Source organism: Erinaceus europaeus, chromosome 9 (assembly GCF_950295315.1).
Source record: "Erinaceus europaeus chromosome 9, mEriEur2.1, whole genome shotgun sequence".
Taxonomy (NCBI): Eukaryota; Metazoa; Chordata; class Mammalia; order Eulipotyphla; family Erinaceidae; genus Erinaceus; species Erinaceus europaeus.
The window spans coordinates 23380450-23398497 of record NC_080170.1 but is presented as its reverse complement, the minus strand read 5'-3'; the positions used below and the strand labels follow the sequence as shown (position 1 = coordinate 23398497).

The 18048-nt window shown below is 45.6% G+C and overlaps 1 protein-coding gene across 1 annotated transcript in view; it reads right to left on the bottom strand.

Annotated features, from left to right (window-relative positions):
* WWTR1 (WW domain containing transcription regulator 1) overlaps positions 1 to 18048 on the bottom strand; it is a 171196-nt gene that overhangs the window by 28113 nt on the left and 125035 nt on the right. The window contains exon 4 of the mRNA XM_016185990.2: positions 5463 to 5665. Within this exon, the coding sequence (XP_016041476.1) occupies positions 5463 to 5665 (203 nt within the window). The remainder of the gene's footprint in view (positions 1 to 5462; positions 5666 to 18048) is intronic.

Genomic DNA, 18048 nt, shown 5'->3' with positions numbered 1-18048 from the left:
TGGGACCACATTCTCCTCCACTTTGAGAAGTCAAGACTGAGTTCTGTCTTGTCAAGTCCTCAAATCTGTTCAAGATACAGAGTCGAGCAGGCAGGGTGGAGACTGAGAACCCCGGAGTCTAGATCAGCAGAAATAAGGTTCAGGGAAGAAAGGGTGGGAGAGTGACCTAGGCAGAGTGAATCCCAGAAACCACTGGGCTGTTCCAGGGAGCAGCCTGTGCTTAAGAGAGCACAGCCCAGCTCAGGCCCAGACAGTTCCCAGCAAAAGGGTGGGAAGGAAAGGATCACAATGTTCTCCTGGCTGGTCTGGGGTGACAAGCTAATTGATGCTGGTTTTCATCTGAGTATATATTGGTACTTGTAGGTTGTTCTAGAGTAAACAGGTTATAAATGAAAAACAAAAAACAGTGGCCTGGGAGGTAGGGCAGAGACTAGAGCATTGGACTTGTAAGCATGAAGTCCTGGGTTCATTCCTTGGCACCACATGTGCCAAAGTAAAGTTCTGGGTGTTTTTTTTTCCTCTCCCTCCCCCCTCCCTCAATAAATAAATATTTTGGGACAGAGAGGTAGAGAGACAGAAAGTGTGTATGTGAAAGAGGCCACAGCATCACAGCCTCCTTCAGTGTGGTTTGAACCTGGGTTGTGCACTTTATCCAAGGGAGCTATTTTTCAAAACATGGATGGATAGAAGGAAGGAAGGAAGGAAGGAAGGAAGGAAGGAAGGAAGGAAGGAAGGAAGGAAGGAAGGAAATAAGGAAAGAAAGCAGGCAGGCAGGCAGTAGGGGCTTTAGAAGACCTCTCTGTGAATGGTCTGTCTCTCCTGCCTCCCCTCCCCATACTCTGTTCAGGATAATCCATTCACTTTGAGTCCTGTGCCCTCCCTACCTTACCACCCTCCTTCCTTTCTGCACCATCTCTTTGGATGGTAGAGCGGTACTGAGATGTCTCCCCTCCCCAACCCCCTTCCACCTCTCCAAAATTAAAGAATAACAACAATAATAGAAAAAATGCAACCCCTCTTAGTGATAATACACTGGAGACCCTGGGTTCATTCCTTGAGAGGGGGACAGGGAGGAGGCAGAAGCGAAGAAAACCCTCCAAGACAGAGCACATCATTCATACCTGAACAAGTACACATCTTGGCAAACATCTCCAGTAGACTAGCAGAGAACACACCAGCACCATTTATTGTGAGGCCTTGAGCAATGCCTTTGACACTGAGAAGCAGGCTGTCTTGGAGAGAGGGAAAAAAATGTACCTCCCATGACTAGTCTCCTCAGATCTCTTTGTGCTCTATCATAAAAAGACATCAGTGTCAGCCATCCATCCCATCTCTGTGTCCTCCTCCTAACTCAACATACTCCGGCAGAGCCTCAGTCAGCACATCTGGACAGCATTTCTCTAAGCCCTGGTGTCCCAAAGGGGCCATGGTGACACAGCAAAATGCTCCCTGGCCCACAGGATCCCAGAGAATCAGCCTGTAAAGGACTTGGCTGGCATTTCTGTAATCTGAGCCATCAATACTACTTCTGGCTCAAAGGCACCTACAGTTGGAACAAAGGGAACAATTGGGGCACTTTTTCCCACCCCCTTTTCAAGAAATATTTTCTGTGGGAAAGAAGGAGGTGGGGCAAGAGAGAGAAGCAGAAAGAGGCAGAACAAATCATGCTCAGCCCAATGCTCCAAACTTTGTGTAAGGGGGGAAAAAATCTTTAGAGCCCATTTAAATATAAAATGAAGAGGAAGCCCACAAATAAATTTGCCTCAAATTACTCTGTAATATAGAATAGAAAAAAATTACTCCAAATGAAATTCTTATGCAAAGCGAGTGAACAATAGTACGATTATTTCCTGCTAAGAAACATGATATGGTATCTCTAAAAACAGTATAGACAACTGTTACCCTCAAATAGCCATGAAATGGTAGGCATAAATCCCCAGGGTCAAAGGCACAACTGTGGTTATATTCCCAAGCTGTGGTTCTGACATTTCTCAACTGAACAACACAGCACAACTTATATTTCGTTCCTTCATGTGCAAAGGTTATATCTAATGAATGTTTGAATTCATCATGCGTTTTTTTTCACTGTTTAAAGAATTTTTATTAAGAGTTTTATAATCCCAATTACGTGTCTCTGCTCGATTATCAATCCTGTTATTTAAAACAGGACTCATTTTCTGAGCTATTCCACTGTAATAAGTTATAAAATTAATGAAAAGAATGTTTTAAATTCTTGTACTCTGCTGAAATCGCCAGGCATTTTAAATCTCATACAATACAAACCATTTACGTGCTAGAATTAGTTTGATGAGAAATGGATTATTCATTTATGAAGTCAGCATATAATATTTATTTACTTATTTTTACCAAAGCACTGCTCAGCTCTGGCTTATGGTGGTTTGACTGAACCTGGAACCTTGGGAGTCTCCTTACATAACCATTATGGTATCTCCCTGCATTATTTCAGTGTATTCTTTATTTACTTATTAGTCCTCTCCAGAGTCAAATCCAGACAGACAGACAGACAACACTGAGCTTTCAGTGTGGCAGAACTTGGTCCACGCACATGACAAAGAATTCACTGCCAAAGTAAGCTACTTCTCCAGCTCAATGTATATTTCTGAAAGTATCAGATGCGACTGAACTAAGGCCAGGACATGGTTCACCCAGCAGAATGCATGACTCATCAAGTGTGAGTTCCAGGGCATCAACACCTCAACCCCCAATGCTTCCTTCAGTGTTGTTTGAACCCAGGCTGTGCACATGACAAAGCATATTATCCAAGTGAGCCCATGGGTGTTGTGATGTCTCTCTCTCCCTCTCTCATTATATCTGTCTCTCAAAAAAGGGAAGGAATATAGGAGAGACAGAAATAAAGAGGGTCAGGGAGGGATAAAGGGATAAAGGGAGGGAGGGAGGGAGGGAGGGAGGAAGGAAGGAAGGAAGGAAGGAAGGAAGGAAGGAAGGAAGGAAGGCTGGCTGAATGACTATAGTAGCAGGACAAATGCCTCTCCATCTACAGGGCCCAGGCTCAAGACGCAGCACCATATGGTGCAGTCCCTTGGAGCATGTATCATTGCTCCAAGGGACTGCACCATATCTGTGATGTCTGTGTCTTTCTCTCTATTGGTCTTTTGGAAAAGGCATCCCAGAAGCTGTGAGCCCCTGTCTCCACAAAAATAAATAAAGATAAGAATAAAGTAGTAAGGGAGTCGAGCTATGGCGCAGCAGGTTAACAAAGCGCGAGGACCAGCATGAGGATCCCAGTTCAAGCCCCCGGCTCCCCACCTGCAGGGGAATCGCTTCACAGGTGGTGAAGCAGGTCTGCAGGTGTCTGTCTTTCTCTCCCCCCTCTGTCTTCCCCTCCTCTCTCCATTTCTCTCTGTCCTATCCAACAAGGACGACATCAATAACTACAACAATAAAACAAGGGCAACAAAGGGGAATAAATATTTTTTAAAAAGGAATAAAGTAGTAATAATAAATAGGGCAGAGGGGCAGCACAATGTCTATGCAAATGGCATTCATGTCCAAGATTCTAAGCTCCCAGGTTCAATCTCCTGTACTACCATAAGCTGGAGCTCTAGTATAAAATAATAAAATAGAAAACTGGGCAGGGGAGACTTCTTAGTGGCATTACATATGAGTAAGATCCTGAGTTCATTCCCAGGTACTATAATAATAATAACAATAAAAAGTGTTTATCCAAGTACCCCCATGCCCTTACAAGAACACTCTCTGGAAAGAGATGAACAATTTATTTCTTTAAACCAGGGAAAGGAAGCTATCCGTGTATCTTGTACCATGTGAGTCATAAAGCAAAGTCTGAAGACTTAGAACAATAAACTGAAGCTTTCCTCCCAAAGTACAGTTAAGAAAGTTTATGAGACCTGAAAATATGGGTCATATTAGCTGAGCAACACAGAAGAATTCAGTTCTTTCATAGACGAAGCCACAGAAGCAGAGGAAAAGCTGTAGGCTTCTTCAAGGGTTCTCTTTGATTCTTTCTTCTTTGAAATGGAGCCCCATTCTGAGCCACAGGACACACAGTAATATGCTGTGGGTTGACTAAATGAATGAATGACTACATGGATAAATAAATGAATGAACAGAGCACGACCCAGAAGGTGCCCAGTCTAGGCTTGGGTCGTTTTGCACATCACTCCACATAAACAAATCAGTTACCTTTCCCCTTTCGCTTTTTTCCCATAGTTGTCCCTGATTCTTTTTGTGCACCATAGTGGGTCAAAGGGGTTGGGAAGACACTGTGCAGCAATAGCACACAGACTGTGTGTGCAAGAAGTTTCAGTTTTGGTAACCAAGAAGGCCCTCTACTTTCTTTTGCTGTGAGGAAAACAGCTCCGCAGTAGAGTGTAGGACTTGTGTCCCTGAGGCTCTCAGTCCCCTCCCCAGCACTGTATATACCATTCTGGTGTTCAGGCTTCACTGTTTCTTCCTCACACGCACATGAAACACTCCCTCTCTCTCTCTCTCTCTCTCTCTCTCCCTCCTTCCCTCCCTCCCTCTCCCCCTCTCCCTCTCTCCTCTTATATATATGAAGTAAATAAAGTAAAATCTTTTTAAAAGATGGCTACAGTTTCTCAGTCAGTTCTACCACAGAGTGTCCTTTCCGCTCTAATCTAAGAACCAGGGGTCTTCAGGGCTCTGTGACCGCTTGGACTAAGAAAAATGGCAGAAGTGACTCTGAATTTCCAGAGCCAGGTCCTAAGATGTTGGCAGTTTACACTTCCTGTAATTCAGGGAGCTTCAAACATTTAAGTAATATATCCAACTCTGCCATATATAAATTTTTAGTCCAATAGTCCCCATCATGTAGCCACACCATGGAGGAGATGAGCCAGCTTGAATGCTCCAGACCAGACCGGAACACCCAACAACTATTCACTGAGTGACCTTAGACAGCATCATATAGAGCAGAACAACCACCCAGCTGGGCCCTGTCCAAATTCCTGACACACAAACTTGCGTGATACAATAAAATTGTTTTGAGTCACTATGTCTGAAGGATCATTTATCACACAGCAACAGACAGTTGGAACATACTGCTTCTCTCCTTAAAATTTGTTGGGTAGATAGCATAATGGTTCTGCAAAGAGACTCTCATGCCTGAGGCTCCAAAGTCCCATGTTCAATCCCCTGCACCACCATAAACCAGAGCTGAAAAGTGCTCTAGTTAAAAAAAAAAAAAAAAAAAGAATTAGCTTTGCAAATTGAAGGTAGTCATACTAACTTACCTCATTTGCATTCATAAAATTGGCTCAGAACACAGTGCAGACAGACACTGGAAGAAGATACTGAACTCTACTCATGAGGTTTGGAGTAGGGTTTTGAGCCTCTCAGATCTGTAAAGAAGGCTTTTTCTGGAAGTGAAGCAGCTACCTTTCCAAAGCTTGGGCATCAAAGGCACTGACGCTTCCTCCAGGCACTGAAGAATGTCATACCTGCCTCATGAGCTCCTCTTGACGCATCCTAATCCTCTCTCTCTCCATCTGGATCCTCTGGAGCCGAAGTTTCTGCTGCTGCTGCTGCTGAGTGGTCAGTGCATTGGGCATGGTCAGGAGCCCTGCCTGTGGGTTCTGTGTAGGGTGGTTCTGCTGGCTGAGGGTACTGGGAGCCATCTGCTGCTGGTGCTGGTGGTTCATCACTGCAAGAGGGAAAAACACACAGGAAGTGGATGAGCAGGGTCTATGAGACCTTACTGCAAAGAGACCATCAGAATGCTCTGTGCTTCTGAGTATAGATGCCAGAGATTCCTTCCTAAGTACTTCCCTGTTAATCATTACAGTCTAAGTAATTATTACCTGCATTCAATTCATGGCGGTTCGGTTCAGATACAGACAGGTCTCACTACCAACTGATCGAGACTCAATGCTTATGTTCTCTTAAAACTCTCTATATCGAGCAAAACCCAGGTTCAAACCTGGCCCCTACTACACTGAAGGTAGCTTTGGTGCTGCGGTCTTGTTCAGTCTCTCTACATTTGAAAATTAGACACACGCATGCACGTTCACCTCAGCTTCTCTTATGTCTAGAGTCCAGCTTGTCATCTTTCAACTAAACACAGTGGCCAAAAGAAATCCCACAGAGTTTAGCAGGTACACTTACTGAAGAAGCAGAGAAGGTATGTGATAACCAGCACCCAGAGAGAGAACCATAACACCTGGGAGACACAGACCAGTGATTGACAAGCACATGGAAAAGACAAAACCTAGATCAGGGACTGTCTATAAACAGGGTCCCATGACACCCTGGCTTTATTCAAAAAGGGTGTCACAAAAGATCATGGCCCAAGTTCAGGGAAAAGATACTTTAATTGTTGCAAAGGCAGAGTATGAGGGCTGGGGGGAGAGCATAATGGTTCTGCAAAAGACTTTCATGCCTGAGGTTCCAAGGTCCCGGGTTCAATCTGCAGCACCACCACAGAGCTGGGCAGTGCTCTTCACGCCCTCTTCTCTCTGTACCTCTCATTAAAATAAATAAAATATTTTGGGGTGGGGGTAGCATTTGTATCTTTTTTTTTTTTTTGGCCTCCAGGGTTATGGCTGGGGCCCAGTGCCTGCATTATGAATCCATTGTTCCTATGTCCATTTTTTTTTTTTTTTTTGGAGAGGACAGAGAGAAATTGAGAGGGGAGGGAAGATAGAGAGGGGAGGGAGAGAGAAAGATACCTGTAGACCTGCTTCATCGCTTGTAAAGCAGAGCCCCCCACCCCCACAGGTTGGGAACTGGGGGCTCGGACTGGGATCCTTGTGTGAGTCCTTAAGCTTTGCACTACATGTGCTTAACCCAGTGCACCACTACCGAGCCCTGCATTTGTATCTTATATGCATGCATATTTAGGTAAACTAAGCCAGAGTTGAGCAGTATGCATACACTGATTATTTCCAATATTTGGAAACCCCCAGGTTAGGAACAAGGGGCTGAAAAAGGTTTGTATTGTTACGAGTTCAGAGAAGATTAGCTCCATGTGATTACTTCTAAGTCAGATATTTTGAGAACACAAAACAGTCCTGGGTCTAGCAAGACAAAGAACATGGGGCGGGACGGCGTTCTGTGACTTGGAAGGGCTCTGTCAGTGGGTGAAACGCTGCCTGGGTTCCTCACAGCAGAAGCTGTTGCTCAACCCCACACAGCAACCAGATACTGCTGGGCAGACTCTGCATGTCTGCAAAACTGTCTGGGGGAGGCAGGACTCGGAGTAGAGGCGCCCCAAGCCACACCCTGTGGGCTCCCACACAGCAGCCCTTGCAGAGCTGGACATGGGGAGGAGGGAGGGGGCGGTTGGTTTCTTCCACCGAATTTGGACTGAACATCTCCCATTATTAGCTGCAAAGCCTAGAAAGGGATAGGGCTTAGACACGGGCGATGCCTCCAAAGGAAAGCACAGGCCAAAGAAGTCTGTGTGACAGACACTAGCAGAAGGCAAAAAGTAAGGCCTACCCAGGAGAGACTATCTTTCATTCAGTTATGCCACATTCATTGCAGTCACTGCAAAGATGAGTGAGGGCTGTGGGTCACATGGAATGATCTCTAGAGGGAGGGAGGGAGGGAGGGAGGGGGAGAGAGAGAGAGAGAGAGAACACGCTTGCACACACGTGCACATGAGGAACGATGACGGGACACGGAACCCAATAGGCACGTGCATGAGTGAAAAAAATATCTCAGCTTAAAAGCTTTTAAGATTCTTTTTAATATTTATTTCCTTTTTGTTGCCCTTGTTGTTTTTATTGTTGTTGATGTCGTCGTCGTTGATAGGACAGAGAGAAATAGGGAGAGATGGGAAGACAGAGAGGGGAAGAGAAAGACAGACACCTGCAGACCTGCTTCACTGCTTGTGAAGCGACTCCCCTGCAGGTGAGGTGCTGGGGGCTCATGCTGGGGGCTCGAACCAGGATCCTTACGCCGGTCCTTGTGCTTAACCCGCTGCGCTACTGCCTGACTCCCAGCTTAAAAGCTTATCCAACTTTCAACCCTAGAAGTGGCACAGTGAATAAGGTGCTGAACTCTCAAGCATGATATCAATTCCTGACACAGCATATGCAGAATGATGTGCTCTGGTTCTCATTCTGTCTCTCTCTCTACCCCCCCTCATTAATAATAGTAATATCTTAGAGAAGAAGGGAGGGGAGGGGAGAGGAGAAGGGGAGGGGAGAGGGGAAGGGAGAGGAGGGAAAGGGAGGGGAGGGGAGGGGAGAGGGGAAGGGAGAGGAGGGAAAGGGAGGGGAGGGGAGAGGAGGGGAGGGGAGGGGAAGAGAGGAGAGGGGAGGGAGGGGAGGGGAGGGGAGGGGAGGAGAGGGAAAAGGAGAGGAGAGGAGAGGGGAGGGGAGGGGAATGGAGAAGAGAGGAGAGGAGAGAAGAGGGGAAAGGAGAGGGGAGGAGAGGAGAGGGGAAAGGAGAAGAGAGGGGAGGGGAGGGGAGGGGAGGGGAAAGGAGAGGAGAAGGAGGGGAGGGGAGGGGAAGGGAGGGGAGGGGAGGGGAGGAGAGGAGAGGAGAGGAGAGGAGAGGAGAGGAGAGGAGAGGAGAGGAGAGGAGAGGAGAGGAGAGGAGAGGAGAGGAGGCTGCATAATAGGATCTGGGTGGTGACTCACCTGATAGAGTGTACACATTACCATGCTCCAAGACTCAGGTTTGAGGACTCAGGTTCAAGCCCCCAGCCTCATCTGTAGAGGAGTGGCTTTACAAGAAATGGAGCAATACTATAAATGTGTCACCCCGCTCCCTCTATCACATCAAGTAAAAGAGAGGAAGGAAAAAAGGGAAGAGAAAAAAAAGACTACAGGACTGTAAGAGCTAGACAGCATGAAGGAGTGGGGCTGGCAGTGGGGCTGTTCTATAGCTTGGCTGTGGTGGTGACGACTTGTATTTCTATGTATGTTCCAATCCAGAGAAACCCCCCTACTCTAGCAAAGGTCAGTTCTACTGTGTGTTCATTGTTTAGAGAGGAAGACACTGGCAGAGGTGGTGCCTGTGGAGGGGAAGCCAGGTGTCGGGGATGGGAGGAGACCTTCCTTTTCCTCTCCTTGCTGTTTGTAGCCTTCCTATGGGTGTTTGTTACTGGTGGTTTGATGTAAAACATAAACCAAAGGATAAAAGGGAAAACCTAAAACAAAAACACGGCCATTCAATTAGTGATAACCGTAAAGGAAGGGAGGGGAACATCATCAACTGGGACAAAGAGGACACACGTGCTGATTTCTGATGATGTGTGCCTGAGATTCACACACTGAGAAAACACACGTTTCGGTGAAGTGGGATGAGTTATATACGACACAGCGATGTTAAACTACATTCCTAGTCTTAACATGTAAATCTACAAGACATTTTGTTTAATGTAAAAAAACATGCTCATACATATAACACACACACACAGAGAAAGAGAGATGTATCAATTAAACAATCACAAAGGCAAAAAAAAGTATAATCTAAAGTACTTGTAAAGGCTGAGAGACAGCATAATGGTTATGCAAAATGACTCTCATGCCTGAGGCTCTGAAGTGCCTCATACAATCCACTGCACCATCATATGCCAGAGTTAGACAGTGCCCTACTCTCTCAAGTCTCTTGCTCATTAAAATAAATAAATAATTTTTACAAATAACAGGTAAGGCACTTGGAGGACTCATTCCCAATCACTGTTCCATTATAGAAACTGACCTGAGAAGCTGAAAGTTTTAGGGTCTAATCTATGGTTAAAAAAGAAAGAAGTCAGGCTCAGACAAAAAAAAAAAACAAACTAGTACAGTCACAGGCACTTTGGAATATAACTAAAATAGGCCTATGTTGGTCTGCTTCTAATTCTGCTTCTAAAACCCCTTCTGTTTCATTGGTCTAATCCCCCCTGCTTAACACTGTATTCTATTTACATAACCACTGTTAACTAAGCACCACCCTGCCTGCAGGGCATTGGTTTAATCCCCACTGGTTCATGATGTCTTTTTGCTCCGCCCCCTCTCCTAGTACACCCTGATTTCCACCAGTCTTTTTTCGCTCCACCCTCTCTACGTCACATCCTGTTTCCACCCTACTTGGCGAGTATATATAAGGACAGGATTGTGATTAGAGATAGCTTAGATTGCGCTGCATTCCACCACATGAATAAAGAGATAACTGCTTCCCAGCTCAGCCATGAGTCCCTGGTCGTCTGTCTCCTCCCCCCCCCCCCCGGCAAAGCTAACCTGGCAGGCCTACTAACTATCTACAAAACAGAGACTCTCAAATCTTTTATCTGCAACATTCCAGCTTTTAGGCTGATGATTAGTGAACATTTGTTTGGCTTTATATCTTAACTCTTTTTTTTCAGCCACTTCGTTCCAGATGCTACCATGATGCCAACCAGAATTCCCTGGGCAGACAACCCCACCAAAGAGTCCTGGAGCCCTGCTTCCCCAGAGCCCCACCACACTAGAGAAAGAGAGAGACAAGCTGGGAGTATGGATCAACCTGTCAACACCCATGTTCAGCGGGGAAGCAATTACAGAAGCCAGACCTTCCACCTTCTGCATCCCATAATGTCCCTGGGTCCATACTCCCAAGGGGTTAAAGAACAGAAAAACTATCATCAAGGGCAACAAAAGGGAAAATAAATAAATAAATATTTTTTAAAAAAAGAATAGGGAAGCTATCAGGGGAAGGGATGGGATAGGGAATTCTGGTGGTGGGAATTGTGTGAAATTGTGCCCTTGGTTTTATCCTATGGTTTTTGTCAGTGTTTCCTTTTTATAAATAAAAAATTAAAAAGGAGAGGGGGGCAGGGGTAGATAGCATAATGTTTATGCAGAGAGACTCTCATGCCTAGGGGTCCAAAGTCCCAGGTTCAAGCCCCTGCACCACTGTAAGCCAGAGCTGAGCAGTGCTCTGGCTAAAAAAAAATAAAGAAGAAGAAGGGAAAAAAGAAAAGAAAGAAGAAAGAAGGAAAGAAAAAAATAAGAGATTGATGGAATTTGGTGAAAGGAGCCAAAGCTAGGTCAGTGTTAGTATGTGTAGCTAAGGTCTACCTGAGAGGCTACCCAACAGGTGCTTCGGTAAATTAACCTGAGACCCAAACTAGTAAAAAATAAGCAGGTTTCTCTTGAGATTTCTCTCTCTCTCTCTCTCAACTCATTATTTTTTTAATGGAGAGAAAGGGAGAACCTCCCCCCCTGAATTGTTTTAAAAACAGCAAATCCCTTGAAGAGGGCCAAAGCTGAGGTCACCTTACAAGAAATGACAGTGAGTGTGCTATAGACAGGGTCAGAAAGGCATCAAACACACGAGCCCCAGGCAGAGTCCACTCCACGTGAAAAGTTCAACCCCTCCCCATTCCCACACTGACCACTGACTTCACCAAGCACTGCCACAGAACCGAAAGGGTGTCCCTCTCTTAAGACTCTCAAACTCAATGAAATTTATTTTCCTTGTACTTGATTTTATGTTAGATAACAGCTATGAAATGCAACTCCTCCTTGTGGAGGAGAGGAAACCAATACCCAGGGAGAGACTGGATTTAGTCAAGGGCAGGAAATAGTCAGCGGCCATTGTCCCAACTTGGTTCCGGTGCCCATGATGCAACCTACCCTCTGTTCCCTCTCACCATTTAGCTCAGAACTGTTCCAGAATCTTCTCTTAAAGGGACAATCATGAATTCCACTGGAGTCTGAGATTCTTTGAACCATTGTTTCTTCCTCCTCTTCTTCTTTTTAATATACATTTTATTTATTTACTGGACAGAGACAGATATCAAAAGGGAAAGAGAAGACAGAGAGGGAGAAAGAGAGACGCCTGCAGTACTGCTTCTTCACTTGTGCAGCTTCCTCCCCTGCAGGTGGGGACCGGGAGCTTGAATCCAGGTTCCTGCACATTGTTATATGTATGGCTCCACTGGGTGGACCATCGCCTGACCTTAGAACCACTGCTTTTTGTGAGCTGCTCAGGGACAATGGGCAGAGGAGGCCCAAAACAGAGACGGCGCAGAGGGAAGGTCCTCAAGAAAAAGCAAAACATCTACATTTGAGATGAGTACAAACTCCTTGGGAGAATATGCTTGAATAGTTTTGGGAGAGAATAATAGCTCAGTTAGGGGAGAGGGGGAAAAAAAAAAAGGCGGAGTATCCCAAATGCAGTATCGAGGCCAAACCAGTTCAGGGCAGTCTGCCATAACATGCCTCAAAAAGGCAAAAGTCTCGTCAGCTCTCGACCTCTGCCAGTCCCCACAGAAAGAATAACCCAAACAGAAGACGTCTCTACTAAAGCAGGAATGCATCAAAAAACTGAAGCAGAGACATCTCCTCCCCCGCCCCCACCACCCCTCTGAGACTCAGTACTTATATTTAAATCTCTATGTGTCCTTGCATGCATCTCCTTTTACCACTCTCAAACATGTTAGTCTTCAATAACTGGCTTTCTCTACTGTATGTGGAAATGAATGTAAGCATGTTTTGCAGGTTTGGGGGCCAGAAACATTTCATTGCTATTATTCAATTAAATAGAAAAAGGAGGAAGGGGAGAAGATAAACTCCACAGGGTCTTAGAGACGAGCACCCTTTTGATTCTATGGCTGTGGCTAAGGAGAGAGCTAGTTTGTCCATGTTAGAGCTGACCTTCTCACTCCGCAACCTGGCACATGGTATGGGGGGCACCTCTGGTCTGTTTGAGTGCACATACTTGGCGACATCTTCCACAAAGGTCCAAGAGTTAAGTTCAAGGCCAGTCAGGTTCCCAAGCTTAGTTGTAAGTCCACACATTACCTGCTGTGTAAGGAGCAGACATGGCAAAGGTAAGGGCTGTACACCTGAACTTTTGCCTTTCAGAGGCACCAGGAAACAGAGCGGCCGCACCTCGTGAAGGAGGACTGAGCCAGGAGCTGTAGACTGTGGGCTCGAGCCAGAGGCTCACAGACTGCCCAGTGCAGCTCCCACAATGTCTGATGAATGTCTGTTTGGCTTTGGAGAGGATTCAATGTGGCTTGCTTTCCTTTGTGCTGGGCTTGCTTCTCTATTTTTAAAATAGACTTTGAACACACACACACCAAGTGAAGAAAACAAAACCATAATCAATTACACCCTAGAAACAACAGTCAAGGTACCAGTGACACGAAAGACTAGAAGCCACACCCAAGTTTCAGGAAGACATAAAAACTGATTACTGGGAGCCGGGCGGTAGCACAGTGGGTTAAGCGCAAGGTGGCGCAAAGCGCAAGGACTGGCGCAAGGATCACGGTTCGAGCCCCCAGCTCCCCACCTGCAGGGGGGTCGCTTCACAGGCAGTAAAGCAGGTCTGCAGGTGTCTATCTTTCTCTTCCCCTTTCTGTCTTCCCCTCCTCTCTCCATTTCTCTCTGTCCTATCCAACAATGACATCAATAACTACAACAATAAAACAAGGGCAACAAAAGGGAATAAATACTAAAAAAAATTTTTTTTTTAAAAAAACTGCTTTCTGTGTCTCTCACAGCCTTCTCCCTAATTCACAGGAAAGTCAGACAGGAAGAGGAACATTTGTATCTAGTTACACATTTCCCTTGTCTTTCCCAGACTCCTCTCTGCTTTAGAGAACAAGCTTTTCAGGTAGATTTCAACTCCCACCATGTGGACTCAGAACCTTAAAACAAAACGTATGGCCTTGGGTGGGGGAGATAGTGCAGTGGTGAGGCTAAAAGACTCTCATGCCCAAGGTTCCAAAGTCCTAGGTTCAATCCCCAGTACCACCAAAAGCCAGAGCTGAGCAGTACTCTGGTATAAATAAAAATAAATGAATGAATGAATAAATATTGGAAGGAAAAGAGGAAGGGAGGGAGGCCTTATAAGAGTTCAATGACTTTTCACTCCCAGAAACCGTTCAACTTCTGACAGTAATGGTCAAGGTCTCACAGGCTGTTGACTTTGGTCCATCAATTTTTATATTTATTTATTTATTTATTTTCCCTTTTGTTGCCCTTGTTGTTTTAGTTATTACTGTTGTTACTGATGTCGTAGTTGTTAGATAGGACAGAGAGAAATGGAGAGAGAAGGGAAAGACAGGGAGGAGGAGAAAGAGAGACACCTGCAGACCTGCTTCGCCGCTTGTGAAGCGACCCCCCCTGCAGGTGGGGGGAGCCAGGGGCTTGAACCAGGATCTTTAAGCCGGTCCTTGCACTTCACATCATATGCACTTAACCTGCTGCGCTACCGCCTCACTGCCAAATGGAGGAGGAGGAGGAGAAGTAGTAGAAGGAGGAGAAGTAGTAGTAGAAGGAGGAGGAGGAGAAGAGCAGGAAGGGAGGTGGGGGGAAGCTTAAGCTATCACAGTCAACAAGAGTCTATGGACATGTGACAAGTGTGTGAAACGTGTTCTGTAGGGGATCCAGGAACAGGAAAAGGCACTGGGTGGAAGCTAAGGAAGGGCCTAGGGAGGAGTTCAGTGGTAAAAGACATGTACTGACTTCAGCATGAAGTCCTGGGTTTGATCCTTGGCACCACATATTAACAAGAAAGACAAAAACAAAATACAGCATCATGAATGGGGCAGCAGTGCGCTGATCTCTCTGTCTCCTCCCACCCCCCCCCACCTGTGATTAAATCTGATTAAAGTATGAACTTGGGTTAATAATAATGCATTGGTATTATTCCAGTAAATATAACATATTAATGTAATGTTAGTAAGAGAAATCAGGGGGTAGAAATAGCATAAAAAGGCTTTTACACCCGAGACTCCAAACTCCTAGGTTCAATTCCTTATGCCACTATAAACCAGAGCTGAACAGTGCTCTGGAAAAAAATTTTTTTTTAATTTTAAATAATAATTATGGAAACAAAGTGAAGGCATATATGGCAACTCTATCTTCTTGGCTTTTTTTTTTTTTTTTTGCCTCCAGGGTGACTGTTTGGAATCGGTGCCTGTACCACAAGTCCACTGCTCCTGGCCATTTTCCCCCCTTTGTTCCCCTTGTTTTTTTGTCGTTGTTGTGGTTATTATTATTGTTGCTATTGATGTCATTGTTGTTGGATAGGACAGAGAGAAATAGAGGAGGAGAAGACAGAGAGGGGGAGAGAAAGATAGACACCTGCAGACCTGCTTCACCACTTGGGAAGCAACTCTCCTGCAGGTGAGGAGCCGGGGGCTCGAACCGGGATCCTTACTCTGGTTCTTGCACTTCACGCCATGTGCGCTTAACCCGTTGTTCTACCGCCTGACCCCCCTTCTTTGCTTTTAAAATGTGTTTGTGTGTGTGTGTGTGTGTGTGCGCGCGCACACGCACGCACATACCAGGAACTGTGGGCATAATCTCTTCAAGAGTCACTATTAATTTTTTATAGGATCCATAAAAATGATAAATGATAATTAAAGAAGCATAGCCTATGGTGCATTCCATGGGAATAAACAGATATTAAGTTAAAATTAAAAAAAAGAAAAGAGAGAGAGAGAGACGCAATAGCTGCTCCCAGCTATTATTATTCCTGTCCCATGGTGAAATGAGCTTGGAACAAAAAAGATTTGCTGGGCTTGACAAAGGTAGAGGAATTTATTTATTTGACTGCAGAATTTCTCCCAGCATCTTTCACATACTAACCGACACTAAGCCTTTCCAAGAGGGAGCTATAAAGTGCAGCATTCTCAGACAGGGGAGCGGGGAAGGCCAAGGAGTGTGGGCCACGGGGGTGTCAGCAGACGTCTGGGCACAGATGTCTGGGCACGGCTGAATTCTGAATGGGGCTGGAAATGAATTCAGACTCGATATTCTCCTTCTCTGAGTCGGATTCCTTAAGGGCAACTAAACAGCTTCGTGGGACACAGCTGGTGCCGAGGATGGCAAAGAACAGTCCCATCAGAGTGGTTCCTTGTGCCTAGAAATGTCCCCTGGCCTGAAGTTCAGGAATCAGAGTAACAGAAATGATGCAAAACACAGAGACAGCCAGGTTTCCAGAACACTGCAAGAATGGCTGCTGATGGTCTCTGTAAGCTGATGCTGACTTAACAGGCTTAGAAGCTTCTGCAAGAGGGGCTGGGAGACATAGCTGTTCACCTATAGAATGAATACTTTTCCCCCCCTTTCTTGAGAGGGGAGGAGGAGATAGAGAGGGAGAGAGAAAGAGACACTTGCAGCACTGCTTCACCTCTCATGAAGGTTCCCCCTGCAGGTGGGGAGCAGTGGCTTGAACCTGGATCCTAGTGCATGATAGGTAGTGTGGGCACTCTACTGGGTGCACTTCTGCCCGGTGCCTAGAGTAATTATTTCACCCTGCGTGAGGAGCCGGATTCGAGCCCATGGCATTACACTGGGAATGCCAAATATGACACCATGGGGAAGGTCCATGAATGGTGGAGGAGTGATGTGGTGTCTCTCCTTCTCTATTTGAACATTAGAGGAAAAAAAGGGCGGGGTGAGGGGAGACGTAGTGGGTGAGGCATTGGACTCTCAAGCATTAAGTCCTGAGTTCGGTCCTAGGCATCACATGTGCCAGAATGCTGGCCTGCTTCTCTCCCTCCCCGTCTCATTACTAAATAAGTAAGGGTTGACAAAATAGCTCACTTGGGCAGTCAGCTGCTTTGCCGTGTGTGTGAGCCAGTTTTCAGCTGGGCCCCCACAACACTGAAGGAAGCTTTGGTGCTATGGTTCCTTTTACTCTCTCTCTTCTTCTATCTTCTCTGTCAGTATCTAATAAATAAGCAAATCTATAGTAAAAATCTGCCAGGGGAAGTGGAATTGTTCAGGTACAATTTAAAGATATAATTCACATGAGGTAAATAGAGCCATGCAAAAAAAAACCTTTAGTTCCATAAATTCAAAAGGGCCTATTTCTAGTTTTTAAATATATGTGTGTGTGTGTGTATATATATGTATATGTGTATATATATTTGCTTCTATGTTAAAAAACAATAACTGCTCCAAATAATCCCTCTGACAGCATCCCTGAAATATGGAAAGAGGAAGAAGCTGACTTACTGTGTCACCAATCTACTTACAGTCCTCTCAAAATAATGTGACACACGTGCGTGCATGCACACACACACACACACATACACGCACGCACACACGCACGCACGCACTCGCGCGCACACCGTCACACCTTGGGAAGAAGCACACTCTGGGACACTCCCTCCTACTGGGTGGAGTAGATGTTTCATTCCGTTTGATGTCAGGGCTGAAGAACTGAAGAACTAAAGAGCTCTTGACTGATGAACTCTTCAAATCAAAAGTTTTAAGGGGCCAAGAAATGGCACAGTGGTTTATGCAACAGACTTTCATGTCTGAGGCACCAGGTTCAATCCTCAGCACCACCAGAAGCAGAGCTTGCTAAGCATTGGCAAGGGCGAGGGCAGGAGGGAAAGGGAGTTAAGTTTCAGGATACTACCCTTTTGATGTCCCTACTCAGCAAGTGCTACCACTGAGATGTGTCACAGCAAAGCAGGAGTCCAGATCAATGGGGAGATTGCCAACCTGGCACGGTGACTGTCCTCAGACCCACAACTAACTCGTGGCAGTCAAATCCAAATTGCCCATGTATCTACCCTTCCAAAGAGAACCAGGTAGCAGAACAAGTCAGCTAACATTCACAATGACAGCGACACTGTCCAGACTAGCATCAGTGTGTCCTGAGTGGATTACAACAGGGTGGACCATGTGTGTCTGTGTTCCGTGGTGACCAGGGAAGGAACGTGATTCCTCAGGGTACACTGTCAATGTGTGAAGGGAAGAAAAATACTATTTGTGGGAGCCAGGTGGTGGTGTGACTGGTAGAACGCACATGTTACATCGTGCAAGGACCCAGGTTCAAGCTCCCGGTCCCCACCTGCAGGGGGAAGCTTTGCGAGTGGTGAAACAGGGCTGCAGGTGTCTCTCTGTCTCTCTCCCACTCTATCACCCCCTCCCCTCTCGATTTCTGGCTGTCTCTGTCCAATAAATAAATAAATAAAGATAATAAAATATATTTAAAACACACACACAAGAACACTATTTATGGCATTAAGTCACCTCACCTGTAAACATGCTCATGGCTAAGTCTTTGTAGCTGGATTCGTAGTTAAACTGAACACACTAAAGGGAAGCCCTTTTAGGAAACATTGATTTCAGTGGT